Source organism: Semicossyphus pulcher, unplaced genomic scaffold (genome assembly GCF_022749685.1).
Source record: "Semicossyphus pulcher isolate SPU_LCO1_2020_fin unplaced genomic scaffold, fSemPul1.0.p SCAF_3, whole genome shotgun sequence".
NCBI classification, from domain to species: domain Eukaryota; kingdom Metazoa; phylum Chordata; class Actinopteri; order Labriformes; family Labridae; genus Semicossyphus; species Semicossyphus pulcher.
The window spans coordinates 30,641,313-30,661,727 of record NW_027211704.1 but is presented as its reverse complement, the minus strand read 5'-3'; the positions used below and the strand labels follow the sequence as shown (position 1 = coordinate 30,661,727).

The window sequence follows — 20,415 nt, the reverse complement described above, 5'->3', positions numbered from 1 at the left end:
GTGCAACATGGAATGGGTGATTTTTAGGGGCCAAGCAGCTCTCATTATGTTTAACATTAGAAAAAGATGATGGTAAATAACTCAGAGAGCTAATCCCATGAAGTTATTTCACACATGGCTGAATGTATGAGATAAGAAAGCAGTCATGTCTGCCAACATACCAGCACATTAAGTTTTCATTAGCTGTGCAGCTGAATGATCAAAATTAATACTGAATGTTGGATTTGACTTTCACAGTCTCATGTATAAATTAATGTCACAAGATTACTTACCAGATTGCAACAAATCTGTCCTCTGAGACTGATGATACAGATTAGTCCAACATAGCGTCATGTGACTTCAGACATAATCTAAACTTCACAGGGTGTGTCAGTGGTGGACCGTTTCACATGTAATCCTTGAAAAGATTGTTTTACTTTTACTTCAGAAAAAAATTCACCAACTGCTCTTTTTATAATCATTTGAATTGACTATACTTATATCTGACTGTACTTTTCATATAACTACATTTATTTGAGAAATGTGCTTGTTTTTGATGAAAGACGAACATTTCCTTCCTGTTGCATGCTGACATACAGACCACTACACAGGAGAAATATACAGAACCTGAAGTGTGGGCACTTTTGACAGCAGGAGGTTTGTGGAATTTCTTGTTGAGTTATTCAAATTGAATATTCATTTCAATTTGTGAGTTACAATTTCATTATTCATAACTACATTTTGCCAGCAGAAGCGCAGTGAAGTGAAAGCAGCAGACTATCCTTGAGAGGATCAGAGGATCCTCCAAAGCTCCCTGAGGTGAAGAGCGTGTCCTCACCTTCTGGTATTACAACAGTGGCCACAATGCTGAAAGCGATATAATGAAGTCAGGAGATGTGTACCTGTGTGTGTAACCAGCAGAGTGAAAACGCAGTGTGAACCCGCCTATGTTAATATTACTATCTGAATATATCACCCTTTAAATAGCAGGAAAATACAGCATAATTGATTTTTAGACCATGTTTCACTTTCTGCTGCCTCAAGACAATGAACTTTAACACACCTATTGGTGCACAGATGGGTCCGAATATATTTGCTGGTGACTCAATGTCTATCCTGGCCATGAAACTGCTTTATTCAGACACTTAAATAACACGTGCGCTACAGTGTTCATACGTGGATTTGCTGGGGTGGATCTTTTCACATTCTTAAAGTTAGTCCGTTTGAAGTTTAATAAAGGTCTCAAATGATGTCACTTGAGTCAGCATCGGTTGGGGAGTGTTGAGTTCAAAACAATGCATATGAAGCCCTCTCCTTATTTCTGAGGCTAGCAGCTCCAAGCTACATTAGACGCTATGAGCAAAAAACACAGATTAGTTGCAATGTGGGTACAATAGGCACTGGATTTTCAAGGGAGAGGAATGCATGTAATAAAATACATGATTGCTTTATTGTTATGCAGTTAAACCTTAGCTAGCCTCCATGTCAATAACTGAATGTTGACTCTTAGCACAGATAAACTTTCCATTTCGATGAACGTGGAAATAAAGTCTGCACCATATGCTTCATCATTCTTCACAGTGAAACTCAAACAGCCAAGTGATGTAACAACAAGCAAAACCCAGGTACAAGCAATTGGGTCATTTATGCTGAATGAGGTAATCTGCAATATTTAATATATTTAATACAATTATTTATTAATATATTTTATGTAAATAAATGTGCATATTTCCTTGGCTGGACAGGTACCATAAACATTTCACAACAGATTGTGCTAAGTATAATTGTGTATGTGACCAATACAAATGTGAATATGTGTCCTATTCTCTATGATAATATGACAATTTCTAGACTGGATGTTTTTTTCTTCATTACACCATTATTATTATTCTTTCTTGATAGGACATTATAGACCACAGTGAAGACTTGAGTGTGTAAGGGCTATTCTAGCATTCTTAGCCTTGCAAAATGAAGTATGTGTTTTTGTTTTGATTTCAGGTATACTGTAGGCCTACCTTTTTAAAATTCAACATATTAAATTCTGATTATATTATCATATTTTTTGCTGTCCTTAGGGAGAAGGAATAAAACAAAGGGAAGGAATAGAGGATTGGTGTTTTGATTTGAGTCACTTTTTTATTATTCTTTTTGAATAATTTAAAGACAGCCTGAAGATTTGGTCTTATATTAAGGTATTATGACCAAGTTCAATAAGGAATTAAGCTATATTATGTTATAGACGTTTTGTTGAATTGGCCAAGGTTGAATTACCTTCTTAAATACAAACTCACACCAAGCTGCACCAAGAACGATTTTCTGAGTAAACAAAATGTGGCTGCAGACAGTTCATAACATCAGACCTCTCTCTGATCAACAACAAACGTCATTTAAAGGGGGCGATACCTGTCACGTGGTCTCGTCAGCTTCCTGTTTACCGCCTGTTGTACCTTCAGACTGTAGTACACAGATTGCAACACCACTCTCCGCTGCTGGAGCTGCTGGGGTTCTTCTCCACGACAACACATGCAGCATTGACATCCTGCAGCCAACGGGGTGACTACTGAATTATTTTAACCAGTTTATCGTCATGGTCTTGGTTACTAAGGAGACATGAAGACGTGACATTGGGGAAACGTGAGCAGGCCAGGAAGGATCCTGGGGATTTCCTGACACCAGCTGACCGGAGTTCGGTTAGCTAGCTGGTGCAGCGAGTCGGGCATCACCTCACCAGATGTCACTAATTTAAAGGAAACGGTTGCGATGTGGAGGACTACAAAGTTAATTTTCTCAAATGTGTATACGAGGGGCTTGATTTATTAAAAACCACCAACCTTAAACTGGGAAGCTGAAGTAGCCTGTTAGCTAGTCGTGCTAACTCTGGTAGCAGCAGCAGCCGCCGCGGTGTAAGTGACCGGCTGTGCGGGCTGGCTAACGGCTTTGGAGAGTGGAGCAGCTCGCCGGTGCCCTGAATTCAAGAAGACTCCCCGGCTCCGGCCCCCTCAAGCGGGCAGTCAGGAAGAAGCTGGCTGGGAGGGGATGGCCTGGTCGGTCTTCCCGTTCCCAAGGACAAGGCTCTGCGGTGTTTGAAGGAGGTCGAGTTCGACTAGAGGCCACCACCGCGGGTCGAGGCGCTATGATGGCCGGGTCCCCCTCCGTGGCCGGCGGCTTCACGGCCACCGCGCCGTCGGTCAAGAAGAGCGAGGAAATAATGGATTTGATAGATTTGTTTTCGAAGATGCAGTACAGAGCGAAGGAAGTCACTCAACGGGTGAGATTGGGGGCTATCTTTCGATTTGCTTTAGCTACTCGACAGCCTGTTCTCTCTCTTGTGTAGATGACAAGCCGAACTTCCTCCAGAATCTAGAAAATTAAATTGGCATTGTACATCACTAAAAACAAACACTGTAGGCAGAGATACACGCCCTCATGAAGACCTTAAGGAACTTCTGCACAGTTCGGCATATATCTGATCCACCAAGCTGCTATCAGCTTTCTACCATGGTCCAGGGGTTGTTTTGATGCGTGGTTGTGTTGTTGGTGTAACACCTCTTCTGCACTCACAGCCTTCACGAAGAGCTAATATATGCAATATAGTTGAAAAACCCTAATTGCTGATAATGTCAAATTTTTGCCTGAATTAATATTTTTTCTATGCATCTACAGCAGTTTTCATATTAAATTGTTTCATTGCTTATTCAACAATATTACAATAACTTACCGTTTATAAATGAAGATGAGTCATTCCAGAATACATGGTTGAATACAGTAAAAATGCCTTTACTAAGGCAAGTGCCTGCCTGTAGTGCCAGCGATTTTCATATTGTTATGATCCCTTTACACGCTGTAGGGCTGGGCGATATGGCCGAAATCCTATATTACGATATAGGATTTTTCATATCTCGATAACGATATAAATCACGATATAGCATGTTTTCTGGTAAATTAACAAATAGTTAGTCCATAAGAAATAACCACATGCTAAAATCTATTTTCGATAATCCTGTGTGAATTAAATACTTGACAAATATAAAGTCCTGAGTTTCCATTTTCACTTGAGTCCTTTTCTGCAAGTCAGTGTCCATGTTACACTGCCTCCCTCTATGCTTCACTCCAGGTTCACTCCCACGTGCAAGGATTAGAACGTAAAGCAGTTCAGCCGCTGGTTTTGTGACATCACGATAGAGACGATATAGAAAAACACATACCACAGACATTTTCATATTGTTTTAACGATATATATTGCCATATTGCCCAGCCCTAACGCACTGCATATTAACATACTAAATTGGTACTGGATGTTTAACTTCACTGCTTTATATGGGAGTTGTCAAGTATGTTTTCCCTTATCTGCCGAAAAATATCTACAGTAGATCCGCTGCTGCAGTTTTATGGCTTTTTTCAGAAGATCTTAGTAGATCTGTGACTGATGATTGGGTGGTAGGTCACATGTGTAGATGTAACATAGATCTTGAATGCTTATGGTTTTGTATTTGTGGATGTAGCTTCGACTTATATTCCTAGATATTTGTATGTGATAATAATCTGTATCTAATATGATTGCAAAAATTGAAGGAATGACGCTGCACTCTGTGGCTAGACCTTAATATACATGTAGCTTATGCTAAGAGGAGCCAGTCCCAATATCTATCATATTTCAGATTAGATTTTAGCACCTTTTTGAACCTCTGTCGTAACTTGTTTGTTTCTGTTCCTCCTCAGGTGGACACAATAGAGAAGCGCTGTCTGGAATTATTTGCAAGAGACTACAAGTACAGTATCATCTACAACTCCAATGGAGAAGTGTGTGGCCACTATCCCCGGCAGATAGTTTTCCTGGAGTATGAATGCACGGATGTCGAGAGGGACAGGTACTTCAACGCTACTCAGTCAGTCCATCGTTCTCCAATACAAAGTCCAGTTCACTCAGTTACCAATTGCCGTCCTGTTTGTTTGTGTCACTCTTCTAATCTTGCACACCACCTTACTTTGGTACAGGGAACAAAGATCACCCCATCTCCAGCCCCTCTGATCACATTAAGGCAGCAGAGGGCTAAAATGACACATGATTTGTCACATGAGGTCACACTGTTGCAGGAAATAGAACATTTTTCAGTGATTCAATAAATCCTTATTTATCACTGCTATTTTCCCATGTAGTGCTTCTTCAACCGTATTGAATCTTTTATCATATGAAAAAAGGCCCCTTGTCTCTCAAACCCTACATTTGTCCTCACCGGTAATTTTTTACATTTCATAGTCAGACATACAATTTATTTTAATGCAAAGTAATAAACACGAAAAAAACACGTCAGTTATTCGTAACAGCAAAAGAGTTCCGGTCAAATGCAAGAAGTGAACAATGAACACATTTACAAAGTGGTTTTCTAATATTATTTGTTATGTCATTGATCAAGCAAAAGCAACAAAACATGCACTGGCTCTTGCCAGGAGTGGGGATAAGGCTTAAATCCTCTCTCACACAGACTGTGTAATTTCCAATGCAAGTCATGATTTATGTCATGTTATAGGCTAGTACATTTTCTGGAAAAGTTAGAATCTGTTGATGAAGAAAATAACCTGAGAGGAAAGTCTTTATTTGTATCATCCAGTAAATAAATGCCTGCAAAATCAATAAACTGAATCACCTTGATACAAACATGACATAATATTTTCACCGAACGAGGGACAGAAAATTAATGGACAAACTATTTTGGATATTGATTATTTGTTTCAGTAATATTTCAAGAAAAAATACCAAACAATCTCTGGTTTTAAATTCTCAGATGTGAGAATTTGTTGAATCTTTGTCCTATATGACAGTTACATACATTTGTTTTAGGTTTTTTCCATCAGTCAGAAAAACTTTTTTCCAATTAAATTGAAATTTCCAACATTTTCTTGAAGATGTATAATCTCAGAAAAAATTGTTTTATTAAATGACAATGAAAATGATCCGTAGTTTCAACCCTAACGATCTCGGCTACAGTCTGACGATGATATAGCCTCTGGGGCCAACAGTGAACATGGTGGGCATCTGGTTTAGCCAGCGGTTAGCGATAAACGACTTCCAGTCAAGACTTCCTTTTCCGCGTGCTGCATTGTTTACAGAAGAAGAAACAGTTTTCTTGTGATTCACTTTAATTAACGGGTCTTACCTTTGCCAAAATTTCAACATCATGATGCAGATTAGTAAAAAGTAAAAATGAAGCTTCCTGAAGAGGAGAAGAAAACTACTTTAAAATGCTTGTTTGTTGAACAGAGGTCAGATCGATCATTTTTGATGCATTCAAGGAAGTCGGGAAATCTGATTGCTGAATGGCTTTCGTGACACTGCATCAAGGGATTTTATCTCAAGTTGAATTTTAGATCTAGAACAGATTGTTAGCTGAACTTGCTACAGATTCTGTACATAGAGATTAATAAGAAGCTAAATCGTTGTCAGATGACCGCTGATGGGAGCCGCGATGTCATTATGTCGGATGATGTTCCGCCTGCTTTTGCTCTCCACATGGAGGGTTTTTCCTGCATACACCGCAGCGTGCTGTTTCATGATTGGTCAATATTACTCGGACAACAAGCATAGTACAAACAGAAACCAGAACACTTGCCATGCCTAAAATCCACGTCCCTGCCTACAGATTCTACATTTCTATATAGAATCTGTAAATAGAGATTACAGCCCAAATAAAAATTCAGTATAGCAATTTATTTTGGCAACATTGTGGCCGTTTTATGCCAGGAAGCTATGACCCTTTGCTAAAATTGCCCCAGTGAGCAGGTGCTATCTGCAGTCAAAAACAAGATAGAGAAAGTACCAATAGCTGTTCCCGGCAAGTAGAGTTGAGTAAAACGGATATAGCGTTGTGTGTAATGATATTAATGGTTGTTGTGTAGCCAAGGTTGAATGTGCCTCCTGAAATAACCTACAACTCAAAAGGAACCAAAGAACACTGAATTATTTGTTTCAGCTGATGTTACATTCTGTATTTTCTATATGTAGTGCTAAATCAAATTGAAACGATTAATTACACTGACTAACGGATAACGTGGTGGTCTGTGTTTGCAGGTTTGAGAGCACTGTGCAGATCAGTAAGCTGCAGGACCTGGTGAACCGGAGTAAGTTGGCTCGCTGCAGAGGGAGGTTCGTCTGTCCAGTCATCCTCTACAATGGCAAGGTACTGCTGCTCAGCTGGGACACCTGCAGTCTCTGCTCAGGGTTTAATATCACCCATGTTCATCTTCAACAATACATTGAAGACAGTGTGTTTAAGGCCTCACTTTGTTTTTCCTTGTGTAAATTTCTGAATTAGTCATATTCACAGTTACCTGTATAGATTCCAATATTCATGGAGAGATTTTTGTATATTTTTGTTGACTTTTCAGTCATTTTATTTCAACATCCACCTTTTGACATTATTACAGTTTAGCTTCCAGCTTGTTTAGCTTCTGTTTCAGCTCTTACCTTCTATAGGTAACGCAGTTCAGGTTACATTAGCCTTTAGCAATTTCAGATATCAGCTTTCACACTCGCTTTCTGGAAGAAATGCATTTACTAGTTTCAGGTAACATTGTGATTGAACATCCGTCATGATTTAGAATCCTGTTTTTCTTCCCCTAAATGTTCTTTATAGAAGTTGAACATGTCACGGTGTGGGCAAAGCATTTCAAGTTACAAAAAACATGACAGAACAAGTTAAATTCACAAACATTCCTCACAACCTTTCCCATGGGAGAACAGTGTAGCTATTTTCCATAAGACAAAAAAGAAATCTTGATGATCACAGCTCCCTTAATCTTCTGATGTAAAGGTGCGTTATAACCAGAAGCAAAGTCCATTACTAACATAGTCCATGCAAATGCTTAAATAAAACATATTTATGTTGGGTTCGAAAAATCAGGTGAGCTGATTTTCTTAACTTGAAAGATTTGAATCGGTATGCCACTCATTGGAGAAGGTTACTCATTATGAACAATGAAAAAGTGCCCCCATAATAAGTAATACTGTATCGCAAAGAACGAAGATACATTGCGGACAACTTCAATGACTCATACATTAAACCCTCGTGATTTAGGCTGCTTTGAAAGCCAAATTTAAAATGTGTTTTGCTGAATACTCCCATATTCACATGAGAAATGAGGCTTAATGAGGCACTGAATTTCAAATAAGGTGTATTTGAAGCAGAGAGGTTAAAGGATCTGTAATCTAACAAAGCAAACTAAAGGCCAACAACAGAGCTGCTGCTGTGCACGGCCTGTTTTAAATGTTTAAAAACAGTCTTATGTATTTTCTATTCAGATCTGGGTAAGAGTTTATTATCTGTCATTAATGGATTCATTTTTGTTACTTGGAATAAATTGCTTTGAATGCTTGTGGTGACAAATTCCTTGAAACCATTATAAAACCAGGACTGGTTTTGAAACTGTTTCAGTGCTTCTTAGAATGAAACTTGCAGATTTTTTGTGGCTGCCACTTCCTCTTTTCTTAGTGTGCAGGTGACGAGATTTTCATTATCGTAACAGCCTGCTGGTATGAGCATCTAAACAACGCTGCCTGATCCTGTATCCTTTCTTCTTTACTCCAGCATATTTGCCGGTCGTCCACTCTGGCAGGATGGGGGGAGCTGTATGGACGCACGGGCTACAACTACATCTTCTCAGGTACAACACACACCCCTGCACACGTGCACACGCAAAAGTCAAATTTAAAAGTGGGAAGTTGTGACAGTCTTATTTTCCACAGGAAGTTTCAGTTCCATTTGTGGTCTCAGACCTGTGAATAGTTGCAGCAGTTGTCAGACAGCTGTCAAACTTTTCCTATAAGAACATGGTGTTCCTCAACATGATCCTGCGGTTGTCTTCTGTCAGTCACGAAGTCACCAAGAACAGCAAATATGAAGAAATATAACTTTCCAGAACACATGATAAAATGATGATATAGATGAGCCACACATTTTCACTCTAATAAGGTCTTCTGTTACAGGCAAGTCTCTCACATTAAGAATTGTAAAACACCATGACTTGCCCCTGAAAAAGTTGGCTTTCATATCTACATAAGTTATGGTAAATTAGCTAAAATATTCAACAACTCTCTGATGGCTCTTTTTAAGGATTATTCTTGTGTATTATTTCTTGGATCTGATTTTGTAGTTTTGTTCTATCAGTTTTCTATCAGTTGTAAAATGGAAAAGAAGCACAGGAAGCCAAGTGATCAGACATGTTGTAAACTGACCCCAAGGTTATCCAAACTTGAGGGCATGAGTAAAAATGATTACTATTATATTGTCTGTTATATACATCCATCACATTTTACAGGCCTGTTTTAGCTATGGCCTGAAATGTTTTGCACACAGTTGACAAGCACATAGAGCGGTTATTAAAGATATTTCAGATGCCCTTACTTTAAGTTTAGTTTTATAAAGTGTGTTAGATTAGGGATGCAACTAAAACCAAAAAATAATACATTAAACCATCCAGATTCCAACAAAGTAGGGAAGCTGTGTAAGACGGTAATAATTCAGATTGAGTGCATATTACAAAAAAACAAGGAAGTTGGTCAGTTTTTGTTCTGTTTTAATTAGAAGATGTGCCAAAAAGAAAAAAACAATTGTTGTAAGATGTTTTACTTGTTTTAAACAGTGTTTTGGGTTTTACTGACTAAATCTATTATGACTATTATCAATTATCAAAAAGATTGCAGAGCAGTTAAAGGAGCAAGTCGTCCCTGGAAAAAGCCACTGTCAGTCAAAGCTGGTGTTCTCTGTAATCAATAGAAGCAATAATATTTTATATTGGCGCCATAGCTGTGGAGAAAGTTGTACAAACAGCTCGTGGTTTCGCCCATTCTACATTCCTACAACACCCAGCATGCATTGTGCCCTTCCCTCTGAAAGGAATGGCCCAGCGAGAGACGCTGGAGTGAAATACTACCGTTTTCGCTGCAGGCAATGGGTCAGTTTTTCAACTTAACGCTGTAGACATCAGAGGCGGGTGTTCTCCATGGAGGAAGTGTAGTTTAGCGAGCTCCTTGGCCTCCGCCAGGTGACGTGTTTGACATAGTCTGGCGGAGGTTTTCCAGGGCCCATTGGAGAAGCGGATAGTGTATTCCAAAGGCACAGAACAACATTGCATTTTTTTTCCTACCATAATGGCATTAGCTCCCCATAACAGCATGATAGGACTGAGGCTGAAAATCGGCGAACTGGTCCTTTTAATATTACCAGGTTCATTGTTGCAGTGTTGTTGTGTTTCCAGATCTGACCAATGACCAATAGAACTGATGGGTAAAACTACAAAAATAACATTCAATGAGTAACAAACTTTATCTTTAATGATATTTATTTTGTGTGTATGTTATGTGTGAATGCACAGTTATGTTTGTGGTATTGAAAGAACAAACCGTAGTTCTCCTGTAGTACTCCTGTAGCTTCTTTCCAATTGTTGGATCCAAGTGAGGCTTAACATTTTTTCAATTCTCTGTAAGTGACAATTCAACAAACACACATGCTCTCTGCCTAAAATGTCCAGATGTACACAGGTGTGAAAGTCAAATAGTTTATCTTTACCTTCAGAGGTTCTGTTTTCGATTTGGCTTTGAGTTAAAACTTTCAGTGGCCTGCAGTAACAGGAACTGCTACTGTATCACACTTAAAAACCAGATGCAATATTATTAGATAAACAAACAGCAATGAGATTTTACTTGTTTTTTTCTTTGCTTTAGTCCCTGGTTGTATTTAACTTTATTAAATGTTTACTAATTTTATTTGGTTGTTCCTAATCAGAAGTCCAGATCCTCGTTCTCAGGCTGCACAGGCCTAAAGAAGTGATGATCTGTTCCTGTCACTCATGTGGTGATTAGTCTAAATGAAGCAGAGCAATGGCCAGAAGGGACAGAAACCCTGCCTGAGTTGCTTTTTACACAGATTAAATCAGGTTTTGTGAACTATTAGCAACTGAAATTTGGTAAAGAGCCTTGTAGACAAAGTTCAATGACTGGGCTTTTACATTACCGTCATTCATTTGGTGATGCCTTTCCCGAAAGCACTTACAATAAGTGCATCCAACCTCCATAAGAACAAGAGCTATATGTCATCGGAAAGTGCATCCTTATCAACAACAACAACAACAACTAAAAATGAGCTGTGAGTCAGTCAGTCAAACTTGCTGTGTCATCTCTGCCTTGTCAGTATTTATTGTGAAAAATAGTACTGTAATAGGTAGCTGTGGGTACTAGGGATGTGCATTTAGAAAATTAACTGTTAACAGTTAAGCGGATAACCGGTTAACCGACAAGATTAAAATGTACTTTTTGGATTGAATAAAAGTCTGGGACCTATGCAGACACTTTCCCAGTGAGTCCCCAGGTCTCCACCGCAGCTATTAGTGTAGCCGTGAGGTTGTCAGCTGTCTGTCTGGCTGCCATACTCTCTCTTAGCAGGACGGCTGATTTAACCTCCCAGGCCTCATCAATATAGTGTTACGTAATTATCACGTAGCTCTCCGTTGTGAGCGCCGTCCAGCAGTCTGTTGTGAGGGTGACAAACTTGGCACTATCCAGTTGCGTTTTCAGGTCTTTTTTTACTTCTCTCCAAATCGGGCGTCAGTTCAGCGTGTAACAGTCCATCTTGATGGGATTTGGTAATTAGGCTCGATATAGCCCAGTAGCTACTGAAACCTCTTGCCACTGACCACGCTGGAAAATGTCTTTCTCCACCATTCAACAGATTCTCTGCATTACCCCCCAAGACTGCCGTGCATCACACTTTCTCCCTGCTAGCATGGAGGGCAGAGTTGGTAGAGAAACTTGTGCTGGACCTGCCGCTTATGGATGTTTGCTTCGCCTGTGGTATTGCATTGTGCTTGTACCATCGCTGTATATTAGTACTGCATGGCACAAATTAGGAGTAGCATTGTCGTTGTCGTCTTGGGTCAAATAGTCCCACATGCTGCTTTTTTTGCTCATTTCATTTTGCTCGTCTCGACAACGACAACAAAACATGTTTCCCAAATATATGCATATTACAAAAAAGACACAATTTTTTTAAACTGTTTAAGTGGTGGTAGTAACCAGTTAAAATCTTTAACGATTGGTTAACGGTTAACCGGTTCAAGTGCACATCCTTAGTGGGTATGAATTGGTGATACAGATTTACTGAAGATAATCACTTAATAGTAAATGATCAGAAGTTGTTTCGATTTATGCATACTAGTGCAGAGCCCGTCTTGTACACAAACCCATTTTTAGTGGGCTTATATTTAAAGGGACAACTTTGGAGTTTCAACAAGGAACAGAGATTGTCATTGTCATTGTCTTTAGCCTCACTCTCGGTAAAGATATTCATCCTGTGTGCTTTTGTGTTTTCCAGGGGGCAGTGATGACACGTGGACAGAGACAGAGGAGGTTCCAGAGGATGACAGTGCAGTCAGGTAATCACATTATGTTAACTAGATTAGTGTAAATGAACATTAAACTGTGGTCTGTGTTTGGGCGACATCAGCGTGCAACACTAATCACATGTGGCAACAATGGAACACAACAAGGGATGAGCTCAGAGGAAGTGTAAAAAGGTAGTACGTTTGTGGCTGAAAGACAACTTCTCATCAAAGTAAAACATCTTCCTGGTGAGGTTTAATTTTTCTGTCAGATCTTTTCATTCATAATTTTCCTTCATCTTCCTGTTTCCTTTTCTTCTCTCCCTCCCTCCCTGTGTTCCCTGCTCCTCAGGAACGGGGACTCCCAGCTCTTTGACAAGGTTCGGGGCCACGACATTAAGCTGCTACGTTACCTCTCGGTTCGCTACATCTGTGACCTGATGGTGGAGAACAAGAAGGTTAAGTTTGGCCTAAAGTAAGGAACAGCATGGACTAGTTCATCCACACTGGCTGTTATTCAGGTCACTGTGTCCACTGGACTTACAGGAGGCATCTGTGTATTTGTGACTTGCAAGTGTGAGTTTGCAAGTGTTGCAGAGGGACTATTAATGAAGTCAAGCAGTGTGCTTGCGATTATGTTTAAGCTGGGGAGGTTTGTGATTTAGTCTAATTTTATTCAGCTCTGTGTGTACACTGTAGAGCTAGGTTATTGTTGTCACATAATTCTCCCTGTTTTAGTGGGCCATGCCACTGTAGTTGTTAAAGGGGCCATATCTCTGAAATATATATTCTCACATTTTTGGGTGTTAATTGTTCAGAGTGAAAAAGTAAAAAACGCATAATTCCGTGTTTTTCCAGAATAACATGTTTAAAAAGGTCGCCTCTGAAACGGGCCGTTCAGAACAGCTGCAGGTTTCTGTGTAGAACCATGCTTACGCTGAACTCGACAAATCATCGTTCACCATCATTTACCTCAGGCTGCCTTCTTCCACTAGCTTGTAGTCAAATCGTTGCCAAGATTTCAGCTGACCATTTCGATACCTCCTGGCGATTCTGGCTCTAAATATGAGGCCAAATAACTGATCCTAGAACAGCCATGTTTTCTACAACTTTGGAGTGACAGTGCAGTGCAGCCGCTCCCCCACATGGGATCGCACACGTGGGGGGGGGGCTATGCGGCCACTCCAAATACTGTCAGCCAATCGTGGTTAAGGTCAAACCTTGAATCTTTACTGACAGTGTATATGATATTCAGAGCAAGAAATATGTGATTGAGGATCATCATCATTTGGCCCAACTCTATTTGATAAATGTATTACTTTGATTCCTTATTAAAAGGGCACAATAAGGGTGGGTTGGGGACATTTCTTTCATAAATGGAGGCCCACTGCAGCAGTGCTCTTTGCATATGTTCAAAAATATATACTGATACTGTCTGCTAAAACTGTGATAAGCCATTCAGCAGGGACATAAACTCACACCCTGGACACAAGTTAACTTTTTGCACCCTGATGTTGCCTCACAGCCTCCATGATGACACAATTTCCATAATGCATAATTTGTTCAGTTGTTTAGAACAGGTCATTCATATTAGATCACTGGTTTGTTCCAGAAAGGAATTTTAGGAAGGATGCCATTTAATGGCAAGCAAACAAATTTCAAGTGTGTGCAACAGCCTCACGGCCTTTTGTTTCTTATTCAGGTCAATATGATGTTGATTTAAGAGGAAAGAAAAAAATAATTTCTATGTGGACTATGTATTGCATGTGCACCAAAGTTATGTTGGGCTTTCCACTCTCAACACCAGAGTGATGCAAATATGGCACAGAGGCACTGATGTGCATGAAAAACACACCCAGCTGAGCCACACCCAATGCTGGCACGTTTTGTTTAGACCACAAAAATCTAAAACTTGTGGAAACACCCCACAGATTGTTTAATGACAAATCGAAAATGCGAGGAGTAATCTTTTGTTTGAAAATGTATAATAATAATAATGATGATGATAATAATAATAATAATAATAATAATAATAATAATGACTTAATACAATGTACACCAGCCAAAAAAGTACAAGTCGAGTCTGAGGGCCAAAGATCAGGGGCTCAAGCGACCTCTAGGCTTTTTATATCTCATCTAGCATCTCTCTTTTGTCTCTTCAGTGTGACGTCCTCTGAGAAGGCGGACAAGGCCCAACGCTATGCAGACTTCACCTTGCTCTCTGTGCCTTACCCAGGTAAACTCCTAATGTCAACTCTGTCGGTCACAGAGATACACTTCCAGGACTGATACTGTTTATCTGCAGATATTTGCTTATTGCAGATATCTAAGTATCGCTTTAAATGCCAACAGATAAGTAATAATAAGAAACTGTGATACAGAAATACCAAGGGTCTGTATAAAGAAACAGTGTTACACTTGCAAAGCTAGTGCACTGGAGAGAATGTGTAGTCTTTAATTTCATATTTTTTAAATATTCATATTGGTATCAACCTCAAACAGCCAGTATCATCAGAGTAATTTCAGAAGCCAATAACAAAAATGATGAATAAGGCATATCTGAGAAAGCAACATTTAAAATGTTGTGAAACAGGAAACAAAAAACTTGTGAAAAAAAAAAGTGTAAATATTATATAAGACATGATTGATGTTAGCCACAGAGCAGACAGAGAAAGCTTTTATTGAGATGTTAGGAAAGCTTCATGAGATGTTCTCAGAGATCTTAAAGATAATTCATATTACTCATTTAAAGGAGAGGTTCGGTATTTTTAAAGCTAGGCCCTATTTTGACAAATTTGGCTGTCGAAATAACTCATAGGAACAACAACGTTTGGAATCGGTCCAGTAGATGGCCTCCACAACACAATCCCCTGGGGCAATTGCGCCAGATCAAAGTACGTCACTAAAAGTGTTTGTTTTTGCCACTGACCGGCTCAGATTGTTACTCCAGGTGTCCGACAACATAATGGAAATTATTCCTACAAAGATCCTTTTTTAAAAGTGTAACATTACTACTATTAAGTGTAACCAGAAACAGAAGTCTTGCTCAAGGAGAAGTCTCGCTTTGAAATCTCGCGGGCGGTGAGATGTTACGTGAACAGGATGGTGGAAACGTGAGTTAGAGTTGGAGAGAGGATTTGTTTCCAGAGAGGACTGCCAGCAAGAATATATTTCAAAAGCCATGGCTGAATATTCACCTGATTCCGACGATGAAGATGGGACATTTGAATTACAAGTGTATATGGACGAAGAGCTCATTGAAATTGAAGAGAAAACGAGGAGAGAGAGAGGGAGAGGGGCAACAGGCAGAGGAGGATAAAACAAATGCACTAACCTACACCTTCTGAACACAACAATGTCTACCAAAATCTCTCTCCAACTCTAACTCGTGTTTCCACCGTCCTGTTATTTTCTATTAAGTCTGTCTGTAGCTGGGGTTCAAAGTGAAGTTTAAAGTAGTAACAGTTTATAACTTGAATTTGAAGATAAGGGTCAGGATATTGTTGAGGGGCTTAACTGGACCAGGTGAATGTTTTTTGTTGTCTCTTTCAGGATGTGAGTTTTTTAAGGACTACAAAGACAGAGACTACACCGCAGAGGGTCTGGTGTTCAACTGGAATCAGGTAGAGACTCTGTGATGAGTTAGTTCAGTTTGTATACACAGTATGCTGGCTCTGTTGTACTCATGTGATGTCACTGTGGCTCTTTTTACAGGACTATGTGGATGCTCCTTTGACAATCCCTTTGTGCTTTACTCAGAACTTGAACATTGACTGGACTCGATACCAGGTTAGCTCTCCTCTCCTCCTCTCTCCTCTTCACTCTCTTGTCTGAGCTGAACACACTTTACCGGCTGTTCTTCTCTAGAATATTTGTGGTGTATCAGTGCCATCTGTTGTCCAACCTGCAAAATGCTTTGGTCATTATTGATGACCACTTGCTCTGCATGCATACAGTAAATATCTACAATGGTTAGGACCTCAGGAGCACATGCTCAAAGATTGTTCAAACCCACATAACTTTATTTATTTATCCAAAGCTATTGATGTGAACACTTCATATGGTACTTTAAAGATCTGATAAAAGTTTATGAGGACCAAACCTTTCTTCCTGATATATGAACATATTAGGGCTGAACAATTTATCGAAATGCTATCATGATGGAAAAATGGCCTACTGCAATTTTCAAATTGCAGGAGGCACAATATTTGAAAAATTTTAATTGTAATATTGAGCTGCAGAGATGTTCATACACAGACGTAAGTGAGTTGATAAATTCAAAGCTGATTTGATGAAAGCAGAGCCACTTTTCATCATTTCCCCTGTCTTAAATTTCACAACATTTTTACCACCTTTATTTTTATCAAATAAATTGTTATTTCCACCCATGAGGCCACTTTCCTAAAATGATAGATGGCTGCTTTTTGTATTGTGAATGATAAATGATGAATGTGAGACCAGGAAAATGACTAAACATGGCTCTTTTTCATCAAATCACAACTGTTTTCATTAAATTGACCTCAAATTAACAGAATCCCCTAATAATTTGTCATTTTTGCTGTCACTGAACATGTTCACTGACATAGCAGGTTCAAGATCATCGAGAAAATATTGAATCAATCTGATACTACGCTGTGCAACCTGTTAGTGTATTTACTCTTTTGTCTGTGTTTCTGTGTGTTTTTAAGTCGTGGGACCTGGTGGAACAGACCCAGAACTACCTGAAGCTGCTGCTCCACATCATCAACAGTGATGGTAGGTGGTAGTTTGTACACAGTGGGAAGGAGGGTTAGAAATGGCCATAGACTGTATATAGCAAGTAAACACAGCCACTGGTTAGTGGACTCCTGTTTCCCCATCTTTATTTTTTTTAAGCCAAAAAATTATCAGCTAACAGGAGCACCATCTTAATTAGTCAGATGCGATTGTAATGAACTGTAACTATGACACAAGATGTGCTTAGGGAATGGACATTTCCTGAGTTTCACTTTTAATTAACAAGGCATTTTAGTTTTTGCCATGGCAGCGAGTTGTCAGTCACAGGTAGAGCCAGATATTTCCCTCAAGAGCTGGTACAGACCAAAATCAGAGCTAAAATATAGTTTGATTAAAGTAATAGTCTCCAAGATTGTCATTTAAATAAATGTCTGTTAAGTCACTATCTATCACTGGAAGAGGTAACACACTGGTGATTGAGCCTATGGCCCACTGATGACAGCCTTCGCAGTATTACAGACTGGGCGCCGAGTTAGTGACGCGTTTTCCATCACCCGGCAGTGGTTGGTCTGCCAGAGAGGGTAGGCGGAGCTAAGCGGCTGCTTTTCTGGTCTCTGCAAGTGTTGCGAGTAAACAGTAATCTACTATGGCTGAGCAAACAAAGAAAAGATGGATGACTACAGCTACAACTTCAAAAATAAGTAAAAATCACAAGAAAAATAAACATATTTGACGCTCAGATGAAGGCAAACTGTCTAAAAAGGAAAGCGACCGTCAGCGAGGAAGATCAAGAGTTACAACCGGAGCCAACTGTGGACGTCACACATGTGACACTGTCTGGATATCTGGGAAGTGTGCTCCTGCAATTATCGTTTATCACCATAGGTGCCGCTAAAGAGAACAAAACTGAGATCTTCAAGATTACAAATTTAACATTCATTAAATGTTCACCAAAAATGTATCCGGTACCTTAAATAATAGTTTAACACAATCTGTAATCTAATACTGTTCCTGAAAATGGACTAAGATTTTTATTTACCACTGCATTACTGATCTCTCCAGTTTCATCCTTCAGTGTTATCATATTTTCTGTTTTTGTACTTAACAGAAAAGTACTATTGTCACTTGTGTATTAGAAAACATATACTTGACATTGATACACCATGTGTATTGACTTTGTTAAAGAGTTCTTTAAAGTGTAGCAGTATGTCTTGAAGTTGTTGCTGCGTGTTGTTTCAGATGAGAGTGGTCTCCTGGTGCACTGCATATCAGGCTGGGACCGGACGCCTCTCTTTGTGTCCCTCCTCAGGCTCTCTCTTTGGGCAGTAAGTTCTTACTTTTCCTCTTTTCATCTCCTGCTTTCTCCCCTGATGCCTCACCACCTGACACCCACAGACACCTGGCAGCTAATATGGCCCCTCAAACATTCATTAGCAACTTGGGTAATCCCCCGCTGAATCCTGCTGCTTTCTAACTAACACTCATTTACCATTTCAAACATGGGCGTTAATTAGTTCCTCTGCCATTATTTAAAAAGAGCCCTTATGTTATAAATATGTAATCTTCTTCTGGGGACATGCTCCACCGTAGAAGCCTCTTATGATCACACATATGGGGGGGGCTTTTCAAACAGAATGAAGCTGTCTGCAGCTGCACGACATCCTGTGGATGATTATTTTATTCAACATGTGATGTTTGAGATGTTTGATTTGCTCTCGTCATGTTTTCTTCACAGGACGGTGCCGTTCATGCCAGCCTGGAGCCGGCAGAGATCCTGTATCTGACCATCGCCTACGACTGGTTCCTCTTCGGGTAAAAATAATCATTTACATCATCACTATCATTATTTCATGACCTCCCCAGGAGCTTTAACTTACAGAGCGTAAGTATTTATGCTGGCAAATGTGCTGACACTGGAGTTGCATTTGCATCGTCTCGCCTCCATCTGGACTCGTTTTTGTCTGCCATGCATAATTGAGAAGTGACTGGTTAATGAAGCACTGGGGGCAGAGAGAGTAAGAGGAGGCCACGACAACATGAGGCGAGTAGTAGGCCTCTGGTTTTCCTCTTTTATCCTCCAAATCTGCACATTTTCACTCTCTTGGGGTTTTGCTCTCATAATTACCAGAAAGATCTCATCAGAGACAGCCTAGAAAAAATCCCCTTCACTGCCAGCGAGCCCATGTAATTATATTTCAGCAGGCTTCTTAGAGGGAGTCGGATAAAACGGAGACAAAGTTGCTGCTGGTGCTGTAGCTGCTTCGCTTCACCTCAGCGGTCACAACTAAATAATATGTAGAGTCCAGATTGTTTGTAAAAGAGCAGCTCCGGTCACGTTTTAAGACATATAAAATGCTCTGCTTGAAATAATAAATTGTGTCTGATATGTTTTTTCTGCAAAATATGTTTAATTGCCCTGTAAAAATCCTCCCAAGGCATCTCCTCCTTCTCCCTCATTAAACATTCCCAAATCTGCATATTTCCAACCGCCCCCTCCGGCACGAAGACAAAACACGTCTCTGCCATCGTTTAGTGGCAACTTGTTGAGACTTAGCGAGCTTGAAGTTTAGTGATTAGCAGTAGTAACGTTAACGTTAGTAGTCAGTAGTTAGTTTGCAAAAATTACGATGACGGTTACAGCTGGCTCGCGCATCGCCGAAGTGGTTGCCATAGGTTGCACATAATGATATGCATAGAGTCACCCCGTCCATTAACGGGATTGGCTCCTTAGGTTTGTGACGTCTCAAACCTGCCAATCTGAAAACGTGTTGTTCAGCCTGTCCTTGGTACACTGCAGTTTAAAAGCAGACAGGCCCAGCCGTGGAGATGACTGCTGATGTTGTCCCTGATGATGTCTTGTAGCACATGAAGAACACGACATGGAGATGTTTACAAGGCTCAACACTTCGGGTCTTTGAGAAATGTGTTGATTTAGGTATTCTTTCTTGACCATAAACAATGTCAGCAGCACATTTTCTGTAGCCACTGCTACAAAATCACCCTCAAGAGCAAAGTTGGACATTAACCATGCCTTGTGGCCACACAAAGTTACTGTGCAACTTCTAAATATCACATGTTGCCGGCCATTAAGTTTTATGCCCTTACTGTGAACACTCCTCAAGCAAAGGCAAAGAGATCAAACAGATGTAGCAGACTCACTTGTACAGCATTTGGACACCACATCCTCATGGACTGTGACTAAAATGAGATTTTTTTCAGCTTTAATTAGAAAATAGAAATGTCCAATATTCTAATCTGCCACATTGATAAGCACGATAAGATTGGTGAAAAATATGTTTATCTTGTTAATGTCTTCATAAAGTGGACTGTAAAAGTCAAGGAAGGTTGTGC

The 20,415-nt window shown here is 39.8% G+C and overlaps 1 protein-coding gene across 1 annotated transcript in view; it reads left to right on the top strand.

Annotated features, from left to right (window-relative positions):
* The first annotated feature begins 2,436 nt into the window (after window positions 1–2,436).
* mtmr14 (myotubularin related protein 14) overlaps window positions 2,437–20,415 on the top strand; it is a 31,394-nt gene continuing 13,415 nt past the window's right edge. Inside the window, exons 1-12 of the mRNA XM_069678084.1 lie at window positions 2,437–3,247; window positions 4,699–4,847; window positions 7,046–7,154; window positions 8,562–8,637; window positions 12,342–12,402; window positions 12,701–12,823; window positions 14,511–14,584; window positions 15,901–15,971; window positions 16,063–16,137; window positions 17,037–17,103; window positions 18,304–18,389; window positions 18,800–18,876. Of these exons, the coding sequence (XP_069534185.1) occupies window positions 3,113–3,247; window positions 4,699–4,847; window positions 7,046–7,154; window positions 8,562–8,637; window positions 12,342–12,402; window positions 12,701–12,823; window positions 14,511–14,584; window positions 15,901–15,971; window positions 16,063–16,137; window positions 17,037–17,103; window positions 18,304–18,389; window positions 18,800–18,876 (1,103 nt within the window). The 5' untranslated portion in view covers window positions 2,437–3,112. The remainder of the gene's footprint in view (window positions 3,248–4,698; window positions 4,848–7,045; window positions 7,155–8,561; window positions 8,638–12,341; window positions 12,403–12,700; window positions 12,824–14,510; window positions 14,585–15,900; window positions 15,972–16,062; window positions 16,138–17,036; window positions 17,104–18,303; window positions 18,390–18,799; window positions 18,877–20,415) is intronic.